Source organism: Paroedura picta, chromosome 7 (genome assembly GCF_049243985.1).
Source record: "Paroedura picta isolate Pp20150507F chromosome 7, Ppicta_v3.0, whole genome shotgun sequence".
In the NCBI taxonomy this organism is placed as follows: Eukaryota; Metazoa; Chordata; class Lepidosauria; order Squamata; family Gekkonidae; genus Paroedura; species Paroedura picta.
This window is the reverse complement of record NC_135375.1, coordinates 28,637,004-28,656,154: the sequence shown is the minus strand read 5'-3', so window position 1 is coordinate 28,656,154 and position 19,151 is coordinate 28,637,004. Positions and strand designations below refer to the sequence as shown.

At 43.1% G+C, this 19,151-nt stretch overlaps 1 protein-coding gene across 2 annotated transcripts in view; it reads left to right on the top strand.

The window, feature by feature from the left end:
* The window catches only part of ERCC8 (ERCC excision repair 8, CSA ubiquitin ligase complex subunit), a 57,999-nt gene extending 39,294 nt beyond the window's left edge, over window positions 1–18,705 (top strand). For both annotated transcript variants that reach the window (XM_077347201.1, XM_077347200.1), the window contains exons 10-12: window positions 6,489–6,686; window positions 14,045–14,131; window positions 17,815–18,705. In XM_077347201.1, coding sequence (XP_077203316.1) covers window positions 6,489–6,686; window positions 14,045–14,131; window positions 17,815–17,871 — 342 coding nt within the window. In that variant the 3' untranslated portion in view covers window positions 17,872–18,705. The remainder of the gene's footprint in view (window positions 1–6,488; window positions 6,687–14,044; window positions 14,132–17,814) is intronic.
* The last annotated feature ends 446 nt before the right edge of the window (window positions 18,706–19,151 follow it).

The following is a 19,151-nucleotide window of genomic DNA, read 5'->3' as shown; positions in this document are numbered from 1 at the left end:
GAGCCCCCGGCAGCCGCGCTCCCCGCGACTGCCGGGGGCTCTCTTGAGCGGCGGTCTGATGTCAGTAGGGTGGGAATCGGCCAGGCCAATCGGCAGGCGCTTTGCGCCTGCCAATTGGCCCGGCCGATGGTCTGTCCAGGGGAAGGGGCCAATCGGCACCCTTCCTCATCCCGGACAGAGCCCGCCCTAACTCCTCCCACACAGCCCTTACGGCTTTATTTAGTCCGCGGCGCCGCGAGCTGTGTTAAGATAAGGAAAAATATGCATTTACCTGGATTATTCCTGGATTGCTGCCCATACTTCTCCCTCATTCCTTGTGCCAAGAATAAAGTAAATAAGTAAACAGTTACAGTTTATGTACATAGTTCATCCCCCCTCCCGACCAGAATTGTAAGCCTGGATTAAAACCTACTTTAGGATCCAGAGTTTTTCTAATGGGGGGGGGGGGGCTATTTCCAGTTAAACCGTAACTCTAATTACTCATTATGTATGTGAGTAACTACATGGGGTAACTATAGGCCTTGGCATGAGATGGGTGGAGGACGACCAAGGCATATGAACAAACCTAGGAACAAGGTGAATTTGCCTACATTTTTCTTTAATCACAATTACATGTAACATTTGAATGCAGCCCGGGAGAATGTAAATTCCTAAGAATGTAAATCCAAGGGTAGGGATTGCTACTCTTACATTAACGGAAATTGTAAATGAATAAAAGAGAGGGGGCGGGAATTCAACCCAGAACAAAATCGATAACTTCAAAGGTTAAAGCAACAAGATAAACTTAAAAAAAAAAAGTAACATTGCACTAATACATATGAGGATGTTGCATCTTTCTTTTGACCAGGTACAGTTATAAATAATATGAAATACATGTAAACCAAATGTGTTTCGGCCATGAGGACTAGTTTACGTTTGTATGATACATACCATACCAAAATTACAGTATGCCTGACTAAAGCACTGTTAGTTTCCTATATATTGATACACACATCATAGGTTTCCGACCTGACTGGCAGGGTGTTACCACCTGCTTTGTTCCCTCCAGCATTATTATTCTATTATTTATTTAGATTTCTATACCGCCCATTTCTTTGCAGCTCTGGGCGGTTTGTTTCCTTACAACTTTATTATATCTTATTACTATATTATTTGTTTCCTTATCTTTCTATCCTGTCTATTTTTTAGTTTCTTTTTTAGGCAGTGGTTTTAATTAGTCTCTTGCCCTAGGATGATATGCTTCAAGGTTTCTTGACTGGCTAAAAATCAGGGAGGCAGTGTAGAGCGATGCAAGTTTATTTCCTTACTGGCATTAGAGATAATCCCCATTAGTAGTTCAAGCTTTACCCTACTCTCACTTTTTTCCCTTTGGGGAGTTTAATTGATCTTACTAAGGCTAATTTTATATTTGATATAATATTTGGACTTATTTTATAGTTAGTATAATAATTGTGATAATGATAATACAAGCTTAGGATTGGGCGCTTCAGCCGGCAAAGGAGCCGTTCTATCCAAAGCAGCCAGCACCGTGGTGTGGGGGGAGGGGCAGCACCGGTGCTGGCATGTCAATCGGCTCCCCTTGGTGTACTTGAAGAGTCAGCTTGGTGTAGTGGTTAGGAGCGCGGACCTGTAATCTGACAAGCCAGGTTTGATTCCCACTCCCCCACATGCAACCAGCTGGATGGACTTGGGCTCATCTCAGCATTGATAAAGATGTTCTGACCGAGCAGTAATATCAGGGCTCTCTCAGCCTCACCTACCTCACAGGGTGCCAGTTGTGGATAGAGTAAAGGGAAGGCAATTGTAAGCTGTTTTGAGACTCCTGGTAGAGAAAAGCAGCATATAAAAACCAACTCTTCTTCTTCTACCCCAAGGACTGTCACATAGAGGATGGAGCAAAGTTCTTTTCTGTTGCCCCAATGAGTTGAAATTAATTCAAACGAATTTTCGGCTAAACATTCGGAAGAAGTTCCTGACAGTTAAAGCGGCTCCTCAGTAGAACAGGCTTCCTCGGGAGGTAGTGGGTTCTCCTTCATTGGAAGTTTATAAGCAGAGTCTAGACAGAAATGCTCATTTTATGAACTTGTGAGTGGGTGGGCATGAAGGGATGTGCCAGTGTTTGTCTCTTGTGGCTCTTCCTTGTATACCCAGGTGATTGCTAATAGCCACAGTGGGATGGTAGATGAATATCCTCCAAGCCAGGCTGGATTCTGGAGATTTTTTGTGGAGGAATCACTTGAACATGAAATTGGGGGCATTGTGGTTGGGTAGGTAGTTGTAAGTTCCTGCTTTGTGCAGGGAGTTGGACTGGATGACCCTGGAGGTTCCTTCCAACTATGATTCATTTTGAACCTTATCGCTGGCTTACAGGCAGGCAAGGCAGCAGGATTTATTGGATACCATCTGATTTATGAAGAATTTTGCCAGCTGGTGGTCCCCAATTCTGACATACTTGTTTCAGAGCATTGATTAGGCACTGACCATGTGATCAACTTTTCATTCTTTGTATTGCGAAGTCAACATTTGCTGCTTATCACTGGTCTTCTGAATCTTGGCTTTCATGGTATTCCTTTTAAATTCCTGCTCTTGTTCAACTAGAATGAGTCATTCCATTTCGTTCTTCAAGAGTTCATTCAGGTACTTTTACTATCAACTTTATTCTCTGTCATTCAAATATTGCCCATGAAAGTGCTTTTTCTTTCAGTTATGAAATGGAGTTTTGATTTCATTCTTTTTGAACTCTTCTTTGATATCTAAATTTAAATGTCTACGTTGTACACTAGAATCAAATGAGTAGCCATGTTGGTCTGAAGTAGCACAATAAAATCAGAGTCCAGTAGCACCTTTAATATCAACAAATATTTATTCAAGGTGTGAGCTTTCAAGTGCAAGCACTCTTCATCAGACTAAGAACTGACCATGATAACTGTAGGAATATATAAGCAAAAGTTAATCTTGTTACATTAGTAAACAGTGTCACAGCATCCAAACACAGCCACATGATAACTCTCTGCCAAACCAGCCAGTCAAACCCCTTGAACCCATTTGTAGTTCACAAAGACATATTAGAAATAAACCTGTCAAAGCCAGTGATCCACGGCCCACACCCTACTATTTACTGCCAGCCCCATCTATCTCCATACCAGTGTGAAACTTTTTTACAAGTAGAAGCTAAGCTGGCAGCTATCTTGTCCTGGGACCAGAAAGTAGAATTCAAAATTACATTACATATTACTAACAGTCACATAATCCCAATTAAAATAAATTGTGAGGAATGTGGGTACACAAGTTACATAAGGTTAGCATGCATAGTGAGATAAAAAACCTTTGTCCTTGTTGAGTCCAGGGTATGTCAAAGTATTGAGTCTTGTAATAACTTGCATTTCTGCAATCTCCCTTTCTAGCCCTTTCTTGAAGTTTCTTGTAATAAAACAGCTACTTTCAGGTCCCTTATAGAATGTCCCGGAAGGTTAAAGTGTTCCCCTACAGGTTTTTCAGTCTTGTGGCTTTTGATGTCAGACTTGTGTCCATTAATTCTTTGGCGGGGGGTTGACCTGCTTGCCCTATGTAGAGAACAGAGGGACATCGTTGGCACTTGATGGCATATACCAAGTTTGAAGATGAGCAGGTGTATAAGCCTTTGATGATATAGGTGATGTTGTTAGGTCCAGTAATTGTGGCATTGGAGTGTATATGGCAGCGAAGTTGGCATCTGGGTTTGTTGCAAGCTCTAGTACCAGTGTCCATGTTCACATTCGATGCTGCATTGTTGTGGGTGAGCAGTTGTTTGAGATTGTGGGGCTGTGTGAAAGAAAAGGTTTACCCCCCAGTGCTTGAGAAAGAGAACTGTCATTATCCAGTAGGGGTTGTAAGTCACTGATGATGCGTTGTACTGTCTTGAGCTGAGAGCTATATGTAACCACTAGGTAAAGGTAAAGGTATCCCCTGTGCAAGCATCGGGTCATGTCTGACCCTTGGGGTGACGCCCTCTAGTGTTTTCATGGCAGACTCAATACTGGTGGTTTGCCAGTGCCTTCCCCAGTCATTACCGTTTACCCCCCAGCAAGCTGGGTACTCATTTTACCGACCTTGGAAGGATGGAAGGCTGAGTCAACCTTGAGCCGGCTGCTGGGATTGAGCTCCCAGCCTCATGGGCAGACAGCATTTCTGCTGCCTTACAACCCTGCACCACAAGAGGCTCTATAATGTAACCACTAGTGGTGTTCTATTGTTTTCTCTTTTGGGTCTGTCTTCTAACAGGTTTTCTCTTGATATCCTTCTGGCTTTGTTAATCTGTTCTTTGACCTCACTGGCTGGGTATTTTAGTTCCAAAAAGGTTTGTTGTAGATCATTTAGATGGGAATCTCTGTCCGTGGGATTGGAGCAGATGTGGTTATAACGTAGGGCCTGGCAGTATACAGTGGATTGTTCGGTATGTTCAGGATGGTAGCTGGAGGCATGCAATCTACGCAAGAAATACATTTTCTGGACACTACTGTAAGAATAAACAATGGATGCCAAGAGACTACCTTATACCGGAAGCTACTGACCAGCAAACGTACCTGCATGCCTCCAGCTCCCATCCTGAATCTTTGTTGGTCTTAAAGGTGCTACTGGACTTCAACTAGAACTTCTCTTTGATTTTCTTGCTGTAGGCATTCAGTGCTAGTTTTTCTTTTTCAACTGCTTTAACTTTCAAGATACCTTTCCCCTTAATTTCTTGGTAAATAAAGATGATCAACATGACTTCTAGGAGACAATTATTATTTACGTATCATATGATGAGTATGAAGTGTAGTCAGGAGATCCTATGATTATAGGCTTGTCTGGTAGCCAGTAAAGAAGCATTTAGAGGTAGTTTGCCATTATCCACATATGTGTCATGACCCTGGTTCTCCTTGGAGGTCTCCCAACCAAATACTAACCATGACCAACGTTCTTAGCTTCTGAGATCTTACAAAATCGAGCATGCCAGGCTTTCCAGGTCAAGACAAGGGTGTAGTAATTGTCATTATCTTGTGAGTTTTGCAATGTATTGTTGGTGTAGTGGTTGGAGTTCGGACTTGATGTAGTGGTTGGGAGTGTGGACTTCCAATCTGGAGAGCCCGGTTTGATTCCACGCTCCCCCACATGCATCCAGCTGGGTGACCTTGGGCTCGCCGTGGCACTGATAAAACTGTTCTGACCGAGCAGTGATATCAGGGCTCTCTCAGCCTCACCCACCCCACAGGAAAGAGAAGGCAAACGTAAGCTGCCTTGAGGCTCCTTTGGGTAGAGAAAAGTGGCATATAAGAACCAACTCTTCTTCTTCTAATTATTATCTGTTGTTTCTCATTCTTGTTTCCCATTAATAATACTGTCTGTGTATATTGGGACTAGGACTGTTAATTGTCTTTGGCATGTTCCCTCCATTTAATTTTGTTTGCTGTATCTTTTTAACTTTTTTGGTAACTTCCTTAATGTTAGTGGTTGCGATTACATTTTTTATTTTTTATTTTCATATTATAATATTTTATATTTTTATCTCACTGTTCCTTCTAAGAGATTAGAGAAATGGTTGTCTCTTGTCCATGTTATACTCTCAGCAACCTTTTTAGGGAAGTTAGGCTAAGAGGCCCAAGATAACCAGTGTACTTTGTGACAAAGTACAACTTTGAACCCAGGTCTCCTGGATCCTAGTTCAACACTTCTGTTTAATAATTTAAAAATTATTCTAGTCTAGCATGCTTATCTCATGCACCACAGCAGCAGCAAAATTGTAGGATTATTGGCTTGATATACAGCCCATTCCTACAGACTGTGTTGTCACCTTTAATGGCTGCCAGACTAGTAATACCCAGGTGCTGGAAAATTGAGGATTTTACCTGTAAGCCGCAGTCTAAAACAGGTTGGCATATTACATTGATGGGCAGAATTATCCACCAAATAATGTTGGCAGGGTCCATTGAAAAATCTTTGCAGAAGCCAAACTTATCTGGTGGTTTTCTCTGAAATGGCATCCTTCCTGGCATGATCAGTACATATTCATATTACAATTTTGTAACTATGTAATCATGGCTCTTATCTCTATTTTTGGTATCTTTTGTGTGGATATTTGTGATTTTATTTCAAAATGAGGTGTGGTTAACAGAATTCTTGTTTTCTTTTGCTAACAAATCAAAGGATATATTTTCTTCTTTGTGCCTTTATCTTTTTGAGTTTCTGCTTTGTTTAATTGCTGTTTTTATTGGGGGGTTTAAAAAAGAGGTTTTTGTTCTTACTACCTGACTGCCTAATTCTTGCATTCCATTCTGACATTAGAAAGAAACACAAAGGGACTTCTGAGTCATCATGCATAAAATTGAACCTATGCAGATTACAGTTTGGACCAAAACAAAAAAGCCAGAGTCAGAATATGTTATGAACAATATATATATTTTTAAGTTTAAAAATATAGTGCATTATCAACCAGTACCAGTTACTAATTTTATAATCTTGTGTCCTTATAGGTAAACTACGGGAAGGTGTGCAATCAAAGTAGAAAAGGACTCAAATTCACTGTCTCTCATGGCTGCAGTCCGGAATTTGTGTTTGTGCCATACAGTAACACTATTGCCATTTATACCATTTACTCAGGAGACCTAGTAACTATGCTAAGGGGTCATTATAGTTCCGTTGACTGCTGTGTCTTTCAACCTCATTTTCAAGTAAGTGGAACTCTTTGGAGTAATGGCAAACAATTTAGAGACACTACTTGTGTCCAAAAGAATGAGCTATTATATGTGTATGCTTCATAAAAGTATGGTAAGAAACATAATTTAATGCGCTATGGGTAATTGAAGCTCTGCTGGGTTAGAGATGCCATACACAGGGCTGACCTTATTTCATAGACTTTTCTAGAAGAGCTTTTTAATATAACGCTTATCTTTACCAGGGCCAATTCCGCATGGGCGGAAAAGGCCGAGAGGGAAGCAGGGCTCTGCTGTGTTTCCCAGGGGTACACCCGGTGTCCCACAGAAATATATCCCCCGCAGGGCACATTTTGGTCATGCAAAATGGATCCAGGAGTCTCAAAGCGGCTTACAATCACCCTCCCTTTCCTCTCCCCACCACAAACACCCTGTGAGGTAAGTGAGGCTGGGAGAGCTCTGACAGGGACTGCTCAATCAGAACAGCTCTATCAGGCTGTGATGGGCCCAATGTCACCCAGCTGGCTGCATGTGGAGGAGCAGGGAATCAAACCTGTCTCGCCAGATTAGAAGCCTCTGCTCTTAAGCACTACACCAAGCTGGCTCTAGTAATTCCTAATCTAAGAGTAAAGTTGCTAGTTCAGCCCATACAATATAATGTAATGTAAGCAGAGCCTGTTGGATCAGACCAGTGATCTGTACAGTTGAGCATACCGCTCCACACAATGGTCAATCAGTTGATCTGGAAGGCCAGCAAACAGATGGCTGAGTTTCCTTTTAGGCAGCATGGTTGTGGTCACTGATTGACCTCTCATCCATGGCCCCCTTTAAAGCCACTTGTTTCATAGTCTATCATTCTGTCTCCAAGAGTGGCCAGCCCCTGAGAAGCTAACAAGCAGAGCATAACATAGCAGCGCCTTCTGCTGTTGATTGTTCTAAGCATCTGTTAACCAGAAGGTATGCCTCTTCTGTTCCATTCCACTATTATTCTGGCATTCCCTTGATGGCTTTTTCCTCCCTGAATCTCTTCCATCCTAGATATGAATATATATATATATAGGAGAGGGAAGGAGGGGGAGAGGTTTGGTACACTGAATTGGATGCCTAAGCAGCTCCAAAATTGCTCTGGCCCATTTAGCAAGCATGGCTCATCATCCAAGGCCACACTGTAAGTAGGGCAAAGAGACATAGGTAGTATAACTGGAGTATAATCGGAGAAACCATTTGGTCCAAACAATGGAAATTGTGGTTTTGTTAGCACTGTGTGATGTCAACAGATCTATGTTTAATTTTCTAATTCTACAGAGAACTGTTTTGAATTTTCTTGTTTGCAAAATACAATATAAAGAAAAAATAAATTTTGATTTTTTCAGAGAACAGGCAGGTTAAGTCTATACAGCCTGTATATAGCAAACTATATATTAACAAATAGATGAGGAACCTGGAACAGGTGCATTTTTGTCACTCTTCCACAACTGTGGCTGCAGTGACACTGTGGTCACTGTGACACCGACATGACACCCCCTAGGAAATACCCTTCAGTCCAACAATTAAACAATTTGGGCCTTATTGTTTAACAGTTTCTGCCTGATTCATGTGAGCTCTGACAAACTCTATTGTGTGAGATAAATTTCTTCATACAGAAAAAAAAACATTTTTTAAAACAAATTCTGAGATTTTATCTGTTTCAGTTGTTTTTGTTTCCAACTTTTAAAAGCAAGTCTAATGTTTAACTTGCTTGTGTTTTTTAAGTAAGTCAAATTACTCCTCATATTTCATCCTTTCAAATTACTCGTCATCATATTTAACCTGTTCAAATTACTCATCTCTATTTAACCCTTCCTCTAATTTTCTTTTTCTGATAGTATTTTTTCCTTCCTAGTTCACTTTCTTATCAGGTTACCATATTTTCTTGTGGTGATATTCTTTCCTTTTGCAAAAGTCAACTGCTTCCATATTTAGCTAACTCTGCTTGAAAGTATGTATTTTATTCCATCCATAAGGAGAAGAAGAACTAGCTACTACTTAATAAAAAATCAGTTCAACAATTAATTCAGTAGTAAGGCCATGCATTCTTTATCACTAGTATGATATGAAAACTATTAAATCCATTGTCACCAATACCATGGGCCATTCCGCACCAGGATCTATGTAGCAAATTGGTTGCGGAATGAAAAAACGCCATTTTAAATACTGGAATTCGTCGTTATGCATACCTGCCTTTGTAGTGGAATCCAGTTGTGTTTCTATCGTTTCCCACAGGTTTCCAGTCTCGGCAAAAATCGCTAGCCAGGAAGCGATATTGCCGAGCTTTGTCCCGCCCCTGGCCGTCAAGCAGCCAATGGGCGGCCGTTATCATGCTCCCAAAAAGCCCCTTACCCTTTAAGGAAGGTTTTAAAAAACACACACACACACACACACACGTTGCAACGAATCTGCGTTGATTCGTTGCAACGGAGAGACCCATCTAGGTAGCAGGTAGTGTTTGAGCTGCCGTTTCATTGTTGCCACGCTCCCCCGAGTGAACCCCCCCCCCCGCACGGGCGCGATTTTCGGCCAAAAATAGAGTGAAAAATAAAGGGAAAATAAACCAGCAAACGGGGCTGTGTGTTGCTTGGTGACTTTAAACAGCTCTGGGGAGGGACTGCAGCTGGGGAAGCCTAGCTGGGTAAACGAAGGCTCGCCAGTGCGTTGACCTCTGCTCGCTCCGAGAAAAAAAAATGGCGATCACTTCGCCGGAAGATCAGAGGAGAGAGCTAGGGGGAGGGACTTTGCAGAAACTGCAACAATGGTAACGCACAGAACTTTCCCGCTAGTGTTGCAGATTGGTTGCAAGAGTGTAGCACTTTCCGGAGGGTGAATCCACTTTTTGAGATTTCCCTGAAAGCGCTACAATGAAGCGGTTTCAGGAGTGTTGCAGATTGTCAACGATGTTGTGCATAACAGCAAAACAGTAGCGATTTCAATTTGCAACCATTGTGCAATTTTGAACGAGTGCGGAATGGCCCCATATATTCTTTACTGTCCAGTAGCAAACTTATTCTATGAGATATCCTTGTTTCTTTAAAACACAATTCAAATATTTTCTGATCACATTCTGTTACTAACACAGCAGATCCAAAACAACTTTAAAAATAAACATTTATGTCTTGAATTTGCAGCTCTTCCAACTGAGAAACAGTTTGATGTTAGTATTCACTTGAATTCTATGGACAAGTCCTGTATACCTTTTGCCACAGAGCATGTGTCTTCTTGCACTCATTCACTCCAGGCTCACTGAACACCATTGCAATTGTACAAATGGGAATGATAGTGCAAGAGGAATTTCTTCATGAAACTTATTCATAGGTTCCAGGCCTATATCAGTTAAAAGCTGTTGTTGTTGTTAGGTGCGAAGTCATGTCCAACTGCTTCAGTGACTCCATCCAGCCACCTCATTCTCTGTCGTCCCCTTCTTCTTTTGCCCTCAATCGCTCCCAGCATTAGGATGTTATCCAGGGAGTCCTTCCTTCTCATGAAGTGGCTAAAGTATTTGAGTTTCATCTTCAGGATCTGGCCTTCTAAGGAGCACAGGGCTGATCTCTAGGACTGACCGGTTTATTCACCTTGCAATCCAAGGGACTCGCAAGAGTCTTCTCCAGCACCAGAGTTCAAAAGCCTCAATTCTTTGACACTTGGCCTTCCTTATGGTCTAATTTTCACAGCCATACATTGCAACTGGGAAGACCATAGCCTTGACTAAATGCACTTTCGCTGGCAGGGTGATGTCTCTGCTTTTTAGGATGCTGTCTAGATTTGCCAAAGCTTTCCTCTCCAGGAGCAAGCATCTTTTAATTCCTTTGCTGCAGTCCCCATCTGCAGTGATCTTGGAACCCAGGAAAATAAAATCTGTCACTACCTCCATTTCTTCCCCATATATTTGCCAGGAATTGAGAGGGCTGGATGCCATGATCTTTGTTTTCTTGATGTTGAGTTTCAAACCAACTTTTGTACTCTCCTCCTTCACCGCATCAAAAGGCTCTAGTTCCTCTTCCCTTTCTGCCATTAGAGTGGTATCATCTGCATATCTGAGGTGGTTGATATTTCTCCCTGCAATTTTGATCCCAATTTGTGATTCATCTAACCCCGCCTTTCTCATAGGTTTCTCAAGAGACAGATAAGATGCTCTGGTATTCCCATTTCTTTAAGAACTTGCCACAGTTTGTTGTGCTCCACACAATCAAAGGCTTTAGCATAGTCAATGAAGCAAAAGTAGATGTTCTTCTGGAACTCCCAAGCTTTCTCCATGATCCAGTGTATGTTGGCAATTTGATCTAGTTCCTATGCCTCTTGGAAATCCTGCCTGAACTTCTGGAAGTTCTCGGTTCACATATTGCTGGAGCCTAGCTTGTAGGACTTTGCTAGCATGAGAAATGAGTGCAATGGTGCGGTAGTTTGAACATTCTTTGGCATTGCCCTTCTTTGGGATTGGAATGTTAAACTGACCTTTTCCAATCCTGTGGCCACTGCTAAGTTTTCCAAATTTGCTGTCATATTAGGTGTAGCGCTTTTACTGCACTTTTACTTTTAAGATTTTGAATAGTTCAACTGGAATACTGTCACCTCCACTTGCTTTATGGTTGCTCAGACTTCCTAAGGCTCATTTGACTTCACATTCCAAGATGTCTGGCTCCAGGTCAGTTACTACCCCTTTGTGGTTATCAGGGATGTTAAGATCACTCTTGTATATTTCTTCTGTATAATTATGCCACCTTTGTTTAATCTCTTCTGTTTCTGTTAGGTCCCTACCATTTTGGTCCTTTTTCATACCCATCTTTGCATGAAATGTTCTCTTCATATCTCCAATTTTTTAAGAGATCTCTGGTCCTCCCTATTCTATTGTGTTCTTCTATTTGTTTGCACTGATCATTTAAGAAGGCATTCTTAACTCTTCTAGCTATTCTCTGGAATTCAGCATTCAGTTGGATGTATCTTCCTCTTTCTCCCTTGCCTTTTAGTTCCCTTCTCTCCTCAACTATTTGTAAAGCTTCCTGAGACAGTGATTTTACTTTCTTGCATTTCTTTTTTTTGGGGGGGGGGGATGGTTTTAGTTGCTACCTCTTGTACAATATTGCGAACTTCCGTCCATAGTTCTTCAGGCACTCTGTCTATCAGATCTAATTCCTTAAATCTATTTGTCACCTCTACTGTATATTCATCGAGGATATGATTTAGTTCATACCTGAGTGGCCTAGTGCTTTTCCCTACTTTCTTCAGTTTGAGCCTAAATTTTGCAACAGGAAGCTGATGATCTGAACCACAATCAGCTCCTGGTCTTGTTTTTTATTGTTTCTATACTGATTGTATAGAACTTCTCCATCTTTGGCTGCAGAGCACATAGTCAATCTGATTTCTGTGTTGCCTGTCTGGTGTTGTAGTCTGATGTTGTCCATGTGTAGAATCGTCTCTTGGGTTGTTGGAAAAGGGTGTTTGCTATGACCATTGTATTCTCTTGACAAAATCCTACCAACCTGTGCCCTGCTTCATTTTGTACTCCAAGGCCAAACTTGCCTGTTATCCTGGTTATCTTTTGGCTTCTTACTTTAGCATTCCAATCCCCCATGATGATAAGCACATAATTTTTTGGCGTTGCTTCTAGAAGGTGTTGTAGGACTTCAAAAAAAGGTAAAGGTATCCCATGTGCAAGCACCGAGTCATGTCTGACCCTTGGGGTGACGCCCTCCACCGTTTTCATGGCAGACACAATACAGGGTGGCCTTGCCAGTGCCTTCCCCAGTCATTACCGTTTTACCCCCCCAGCAAGCTGGGTACTCATTTTACTGACCTTGCCCACAGTAGTATACCTGATGGTCATCTGAATTAAATTCACCCATTCCTGTCCATTTTAGTTCACGAATTCCTAAAATGTCGATGTTCAGTCTTGTCATCTCTTGTTTGACCACGTCCAGCTTGCCTTGATTCATGGATCAGACGTTCCAGGTTCCTATGGAATAAAAGTCTTTACAGCATCGGACTGTCTTTTCACCACCAGTTCCCTCCACAACTGAGTGTCCTTTCGGCTTTGGCCCAGTCACTTCATTCATTCTGGTGCTACTCGTACTAGTCGTCTGCTCATCCCCAGTAGCATATTGGACACCTTCCGACCTGAGGGGCTCATCATCTGGCATCATATCGTTTATCCTTTTGAACCTGTCCATAGAGTTTTCATGGCAAAGATACTGGAGTTGTTTGCCATTTCCTTCTGCAGTGGATCACCTTTTGTCAGAGCTCTCAGCTATGACCTGTCCGTCTTGGGTGGCCCTGCACGGCATAGCTCATAGCTTCACTGAGCTACGCAAGCCCCTTCGCCATGACAAGGCAGCGATCCTTGAAGGGGTAAAAGCTGTAGACTTATTAAATAGGATGTGGCAATGATTGAATTTAGTTGATAGCAGTGGGGTTTAAAAAAAAATCCATGCAGCATGTCATTACTTTTTATAATTACATATTGGTGTAAATTCCATTGCAAATTAGAAACATAGACCATAATTTTAAAGGATTTATATACAGGCAAAATTTTTATCCTTTGTATTCAGCTTAAGGGCTAGTATTTCATGGAGCAAGGTTGCTGAAACTTGTATCTGTACAGTCCAGAATAGAATTTGGTTATTGTTGCATCTGTCCTACATTTCTTTGATGGTTCTTCTGTGATGTAAACTGGAATCCCTGCCAGAATAAATTCCTCCCATAAATTCATTTGGCTTTTTCAACTGCTCTTCTTCCATGATGTCACATTAAATGCTGCTATGATAGCATCCCAGATATCAAAGACCGTGGAAGACAGAGTTACGTATGTTCCAGTGCCCTGGTGTATCGATATTTACTGGCATGTGCCATAGCAGTATTCAAGACTCTGGTACAGAGGGGAAGGAAGGGTTCCCTTCTCCCTTGTCATTGCCACAGCTCCATTAAGTATGGGGCTATGGAAAAAGAAGAAGAGTTGGTTCTTATATGCCGCTTTTGTGTTCCCGAAGGAGTCTCAAAGCAGATTACATTCTCCTTCCCTTCCCTCTCTCCACAACAGGCACCCTGTGAGGTAGGTGAGGCTGAGAGAGCCCTGATATTATCGCTCAGTCAGAACAGCTTTATCAGAGCTGTGGCAGGAGCAGGGAATCAAACCCAGCTCACCAGATTAGAAGTCCACGCTCATAACCACTACACCAAGCTGGCTCTCTGGGAGGAGGGAACAAGGTTTCTTGGGTGGAGTAGAGAATTAGAAATTCCATCATGTTTTTTCTCCTTCTCCAAGGTACAGAATGTTCTTCTCAATATTTATCACAAGTTTGCCTCCATCCGTATTTAATAACCATTCTGGGGCTTATTCTCCTTAATGGCAGGAACTTTACAGTAGTGGCAGAGATAGCAATATACTTGCCTGGGTGCCATCCACGAGAGAACCAGAGCCCGACGATGCCTCTGAAAAGGTAAAATAGTTTGTCACTGGAATTAAAACATGTATGTACATGTAAAAATGCAGCAGCCATTACGTGGCTATTGCAGAAAAATCTTCCTGGGACGGGGTGGGGTGGGGTGAAATAGAACAGTTTGTCACTCCATAAACAACCATGAAGACAGAGTTTGTGCTGCTTTGAGTGCAGGAGTCATCATATTTCCCTATATTAAAAGACCATGGGAACCAGTTCAGGCTATCCTGAAACTAGGTTGTAGTTCCAGGAATTGGGATTGAGTGTGCTATCTACCAGCCACCATATGGAGGTAGTCATGGGTGACCCTAAGTATGGCGAGGCCTACTGTTAATGGGCCCCTTACCACTGCTCGCTGAGTGTAAACCTGGGTTCCATACTCTTCCTTCCCTCTGTTCAGCCTGAATGTGTCAGGACGTGTAAAGAGTTTTGAGAGCTTGCCTGCAGTGTTGAAAATACAGTAAAGCAGTGGTCCCCATCCTTTTTATCACCGGGGACTGGTCAACACTTGACAAGTTTACTGAGGCCCCGGGGGGGGGTAGTGTTTTGCCGAGGGATGTCGCTGCCGCCTGAGCCCCTGCTCCACTTGCTTTCCTGCCGGCACTCCTGACTTCCCGCCGCACACTGGGAGGCGCTGCCAGCAACATCTGTGCAGTGCCACGCCGAGGGGGAGCCCCAGCCATGGCAGCCGCTGGAGAGCACCAAAGGCAAGCCGGCGGCAGAGTGGCAGGGCAGCCCCCAAGGCAGCAGCCAGGAAGGAGGATGAGGAGTAGCCGCAGCCCGGTACCGACTGATCCACGGACCAGTCCCGGTCTCCGGACCGGGGCTTGGAGACCGCTGCAGTAAAGGGTTTGTTTTCTGATACTCAATGAGGAATGGAGGTTGCCAGTTAATCAGATGATCCCAGATACTCATGCTTATTGGTTCATCGGTGTTGGCTCCCAGTTTGTTTCTGTGCCAAATTCATGGTGTTGGTGCTAACCTTCAAAGCCCTACAAAATTTGGGGCCAGCATACATGAACCTACCCAACTGCTGCAGCCATCCTTGAGGCCCTGGTTTGGATATTCTGTCTAAGGTTAGACAGGTGGCAATCCAAGGCAGGACCTTCACAATCATGGCACCAAAACTGTGGAATTCCCTTCCCTTGATATTTGCCTGTCCACTTCTTTTGCTGTCTTTCACCAGCTGGTGAAGACTTTTTTGATTCATCTGACATTCCCTCAGTGCCCTTCTTGCCCTGTGTTTTAATTGCTAGGTCTGTGTTTTTATGTATGTACTAACTTCAAAGCCCGTTCCTAAGAATGGGCCTTGAAAGGGTCCCTTCCCCTGGCCAGGCAGCTTAAGGTGGCTTTGGGCTGAAGCTCACAGCCAGATCAAGTGGGGTGGGTGGGGGCTGGGCAGCTCATTAGCTCCTTAGCAGGCAGTCAGCAGGTTGGGAGGCCCTCGTCAGCAGGCCCAGCCTAGCAGGCCAAGAGGCCCTTGTTAAGAGGCCCTCCATCATGATCCTTTGCCCAGGGCCCTCTCCCCTTACCTGCTGCTGACTCCAGGCACTGAGGCATCTGAAAACAAAGAGGCTAGAGTCCAGGGACGGAGGGCGGGAGCTGCAGGGGAAGGGCCAATCAGGGCAAAGCTGGCTGCACCCTGATTGGCCCAATTCCAACTTGGACAGTCAGACACGTCCCATCCCCTAGGCTGTTTCATAAATATATAGAGGAACAACAATGGATAAGGATTTGCCTTTTGGTTTTGAGATGATTTCATGGTTATTTTATAATGTTCTGGTTTTAGTTGTCAGTTACTTTGGTGGCCTTGATTGGGGAGAAAGGTGGAATATAAATGCTGTAAATAGCAAATATTACTGTGCTCCCCCAAGAGCAACCCATAGTTGCCAGAACTCCCCACCTCTCTGAGAATGGTATTGCAACAGCCCTACAACTGGCAGAACCTTTCCCTTGGAGCTATCCTATATAACAGGCAGAGCTGGATTCCTGGGACCTCCCCAGCTTAGCTGACATCTGAAAGCTCAAGGCCATTTAAGAGGGAAAGCGGACATCCAAGGATAATGTCATCTAGCAGCGTTGGCTCTCAGAAGCCCAGCAGTGGATGGAGGCATCAAGTCGATTAGCTGGCGAAGAGTAGGGCATATGTGTCACCTAAAGACACAGAGGCATGGCGGCTGAGGGAGGTGAGCTTACCGTCTGGACAATGCCAGTTAACTGAGCAATCCGGATAAGCAATTGCCCTCCAAAGCAGCTTTCACTGTACTTCAGAAATCATACCATTTTTAGCAGTGGGGAACAAGCCAACTGATGGAAGGGAAATGGCCAGTTGAAATGTTCTCGAGATGGGGATAGAGACCACACCTGAATAGGTGACCAACTGAGAGTTATTGTGGAGATGAGCAAAGGGGAAGAAGAAGAAGAAGAAGAAGAAGAAGAGTTGGTTCTTATATGCCACATTTCTCTACCCGAAGGAGTCTCAAAGCAGCTTACAATCACCTTCCCTTTCCTCTCCCCACAACAGACACCCTGTGAGGGATGGGAGGCTGAGAAAGCCCGGTGGGGAAGCAAATGACAGATGAGGGATGCTGAGAAAATAAGAAGGGAGGGGTCAGAGGAAAGTTGCCTAATGAGAAAAAGAGTTATTTGTGGAAGTGGAAAGACCAGTTGTGAAGAGAACAGTTGCTCAGCTGCTTTGTGAAAGCTGGCGCTGGAGAAAGGTGTCTTGAGTTCAGGCTATCATCCGAGAATGAGAAAAAAATAAAAGTCCAGGCATTTAGAGAGAAAGAAAGCTACCATGGTGCTACTCAGAACCTGGACTCCTTTTGCTTGTGTAAAGAATATGGCAGAGAGTGTATAGAAAGAGTGGGATGTTAAGAGGCAGTGACATTTATTCAGTAGAGGGAGAGGCTGTTTACAAAGGTTAACTTAATCCACAGCAGCCTGCAGAGGAAATAATAGCGACTGTGTGGTCTATGAGATAAACTCTTTTAACAGAATTCGTCTTGGTTTACATAGCCTTTGATCCCCTGTTGGGCACTAAAGTCTCATACAGTTAAGTTTGTGTGTACATGTATACAAGGAGAGAAATTCCAGATCAGTACACCTGGCAAGCAGTTTCATAGAGGCTTTGGTGAGGTGTTCACAAAGAAGATTGCGCCTGTGCAAAGAATAAATGTTTTACATACATAAGCAGTCTTTGGCCATGAGCATGTCCTTATTTTTGTGAAGAGAGATATAAACAAAGAAGATACATTAGCCATACTCTCACTTTAAATCACAACCCAAAAATAAATAAAGCCATACTGTTATGATCTAGCCCCAGTATACAGCTTACCAGCTTTCTGCAAGGCCTGCAAGACCGAGCTCTTCCGCCAGGCATACGGTTGAGGCCAGGGCAGAGCCCCAGGATTCCGACTTGGATCTCCAAGGTCCATCAGGCCACCTCCCACTCTCACTGCAGAGGGTGTGGCCCTGGCTGAACAAAGTGGATTAGGCTGAATATCGAGTATGTTGTCCATTGCTGTCTTGTTGTTTTATTGTTTAATAGGGTGAATTATGGGGGTTTTATTGTATTTCACGTGAACGGCCGCGAGACCTGTCGGGGGAGCGGCGGTATATAAATTTTAAAATAAATAAATAAAAATAAAACTCCCCTGTGATTTTTTTATTATTCCCTACAGTGTTTGAATCCAGCGTATGAAGATGACTGGAGCAGCAGCAGTGATGGTGAAGGATGAATTCCTGGTGAACTATTGACATACGCCTAATATCTATTTGTCATGTTTTGGTGATCTGGATTTCAGCTTGGCGTTTCAAGCAAGAACCTCCTACCAGCAATGTTTTCGTCAAGAACTTCTAATGTAAATACTGTACATTTCCCTGTACGGATAATTGTTTATTTTTGCTCTAATGTTTTATGGCCCTCCGTGTTTCTTACTGTTACATCGCTCTGGAAAAAATAGCATCACCAGTACAAAGGCATTGGGGAATGCCTTTTTTGTTCTCATCCATAAAAACATAATGAACTGATCTATTTGTATTTTGCAGTACAGGAGAACTTTCATTTCTACTGCCATGTGTTCAGTGGCCACATTCTTTTATTGTCTGCCGCAAAAGTTGGTTGTTGTACATATGTAAGTTTTCTTTTCCTGCAAAAATCCATCATGGTTGAGTTCAAAGGCTCATGGGCTTTAGGGCATGCTTTGCTCACCCCCTCCCCCTTTCTTTCATGTCTATCCTGGGATGTTTTGCTCAGGTTTCTAGTAACAGGTATATGACAAAACAGAGTTTGAGTCCCATGAGACCTTTAAGAGCAGCAAAGTTTTATTCAAGGCTTTTGTGTACATGCACACTTCTTCAGTGCACATGAAAGCTTATACCTTGAATAAAACTTTGTTGGTCTTAAAGGTGTTGCTTCAGACCAATGTGGCTATGCACCTGAATCTAGGTAGGTAACAAATCACCAAATATTGTAAAAATTATAGTTATTTACTGTCACTATGGTTCCTTCCACCTGTGTTGATAGTTATCCTTCTTAGAAATGCTAGAAATAAATAACTGTATTAATAGAAGATCCTATGTTTCTTTACTGCCATTTGCCCAACATCTAAACCAGTTGAGGGTGACCGGAGACAAAACAGACTACGTACTTTGGTGCTACCTGGGATCTTAGAAAATCAATGTGCTGTCTGTGGATCACCTAAAGATCATAAGTAGAACCCCGCCCCCCGGTTACTTCTTGGCTCTTGTTTGATCTCCTGGAGGATTGGGACTTTAAATCTGAGTCCCAGCATGGTGCAGTGTTGAAAAAGGATCTGAGAAAGCCAAGGTGGAGTCCCCATTCTGCCATGGAAGCTTGTTTGATGACCTTGGGCCTGCCTCTCACACACTCAAACTAAGCTATAGTAGTGAGGGTAAATGGAGGAGAGGAGAACAATATAAGCCACTTTGGGTCCCCATTGAGGAGAAAGGCAGGATGTAAATAAATCTCAAACATCATAGTCTCAAAATGCAGTTT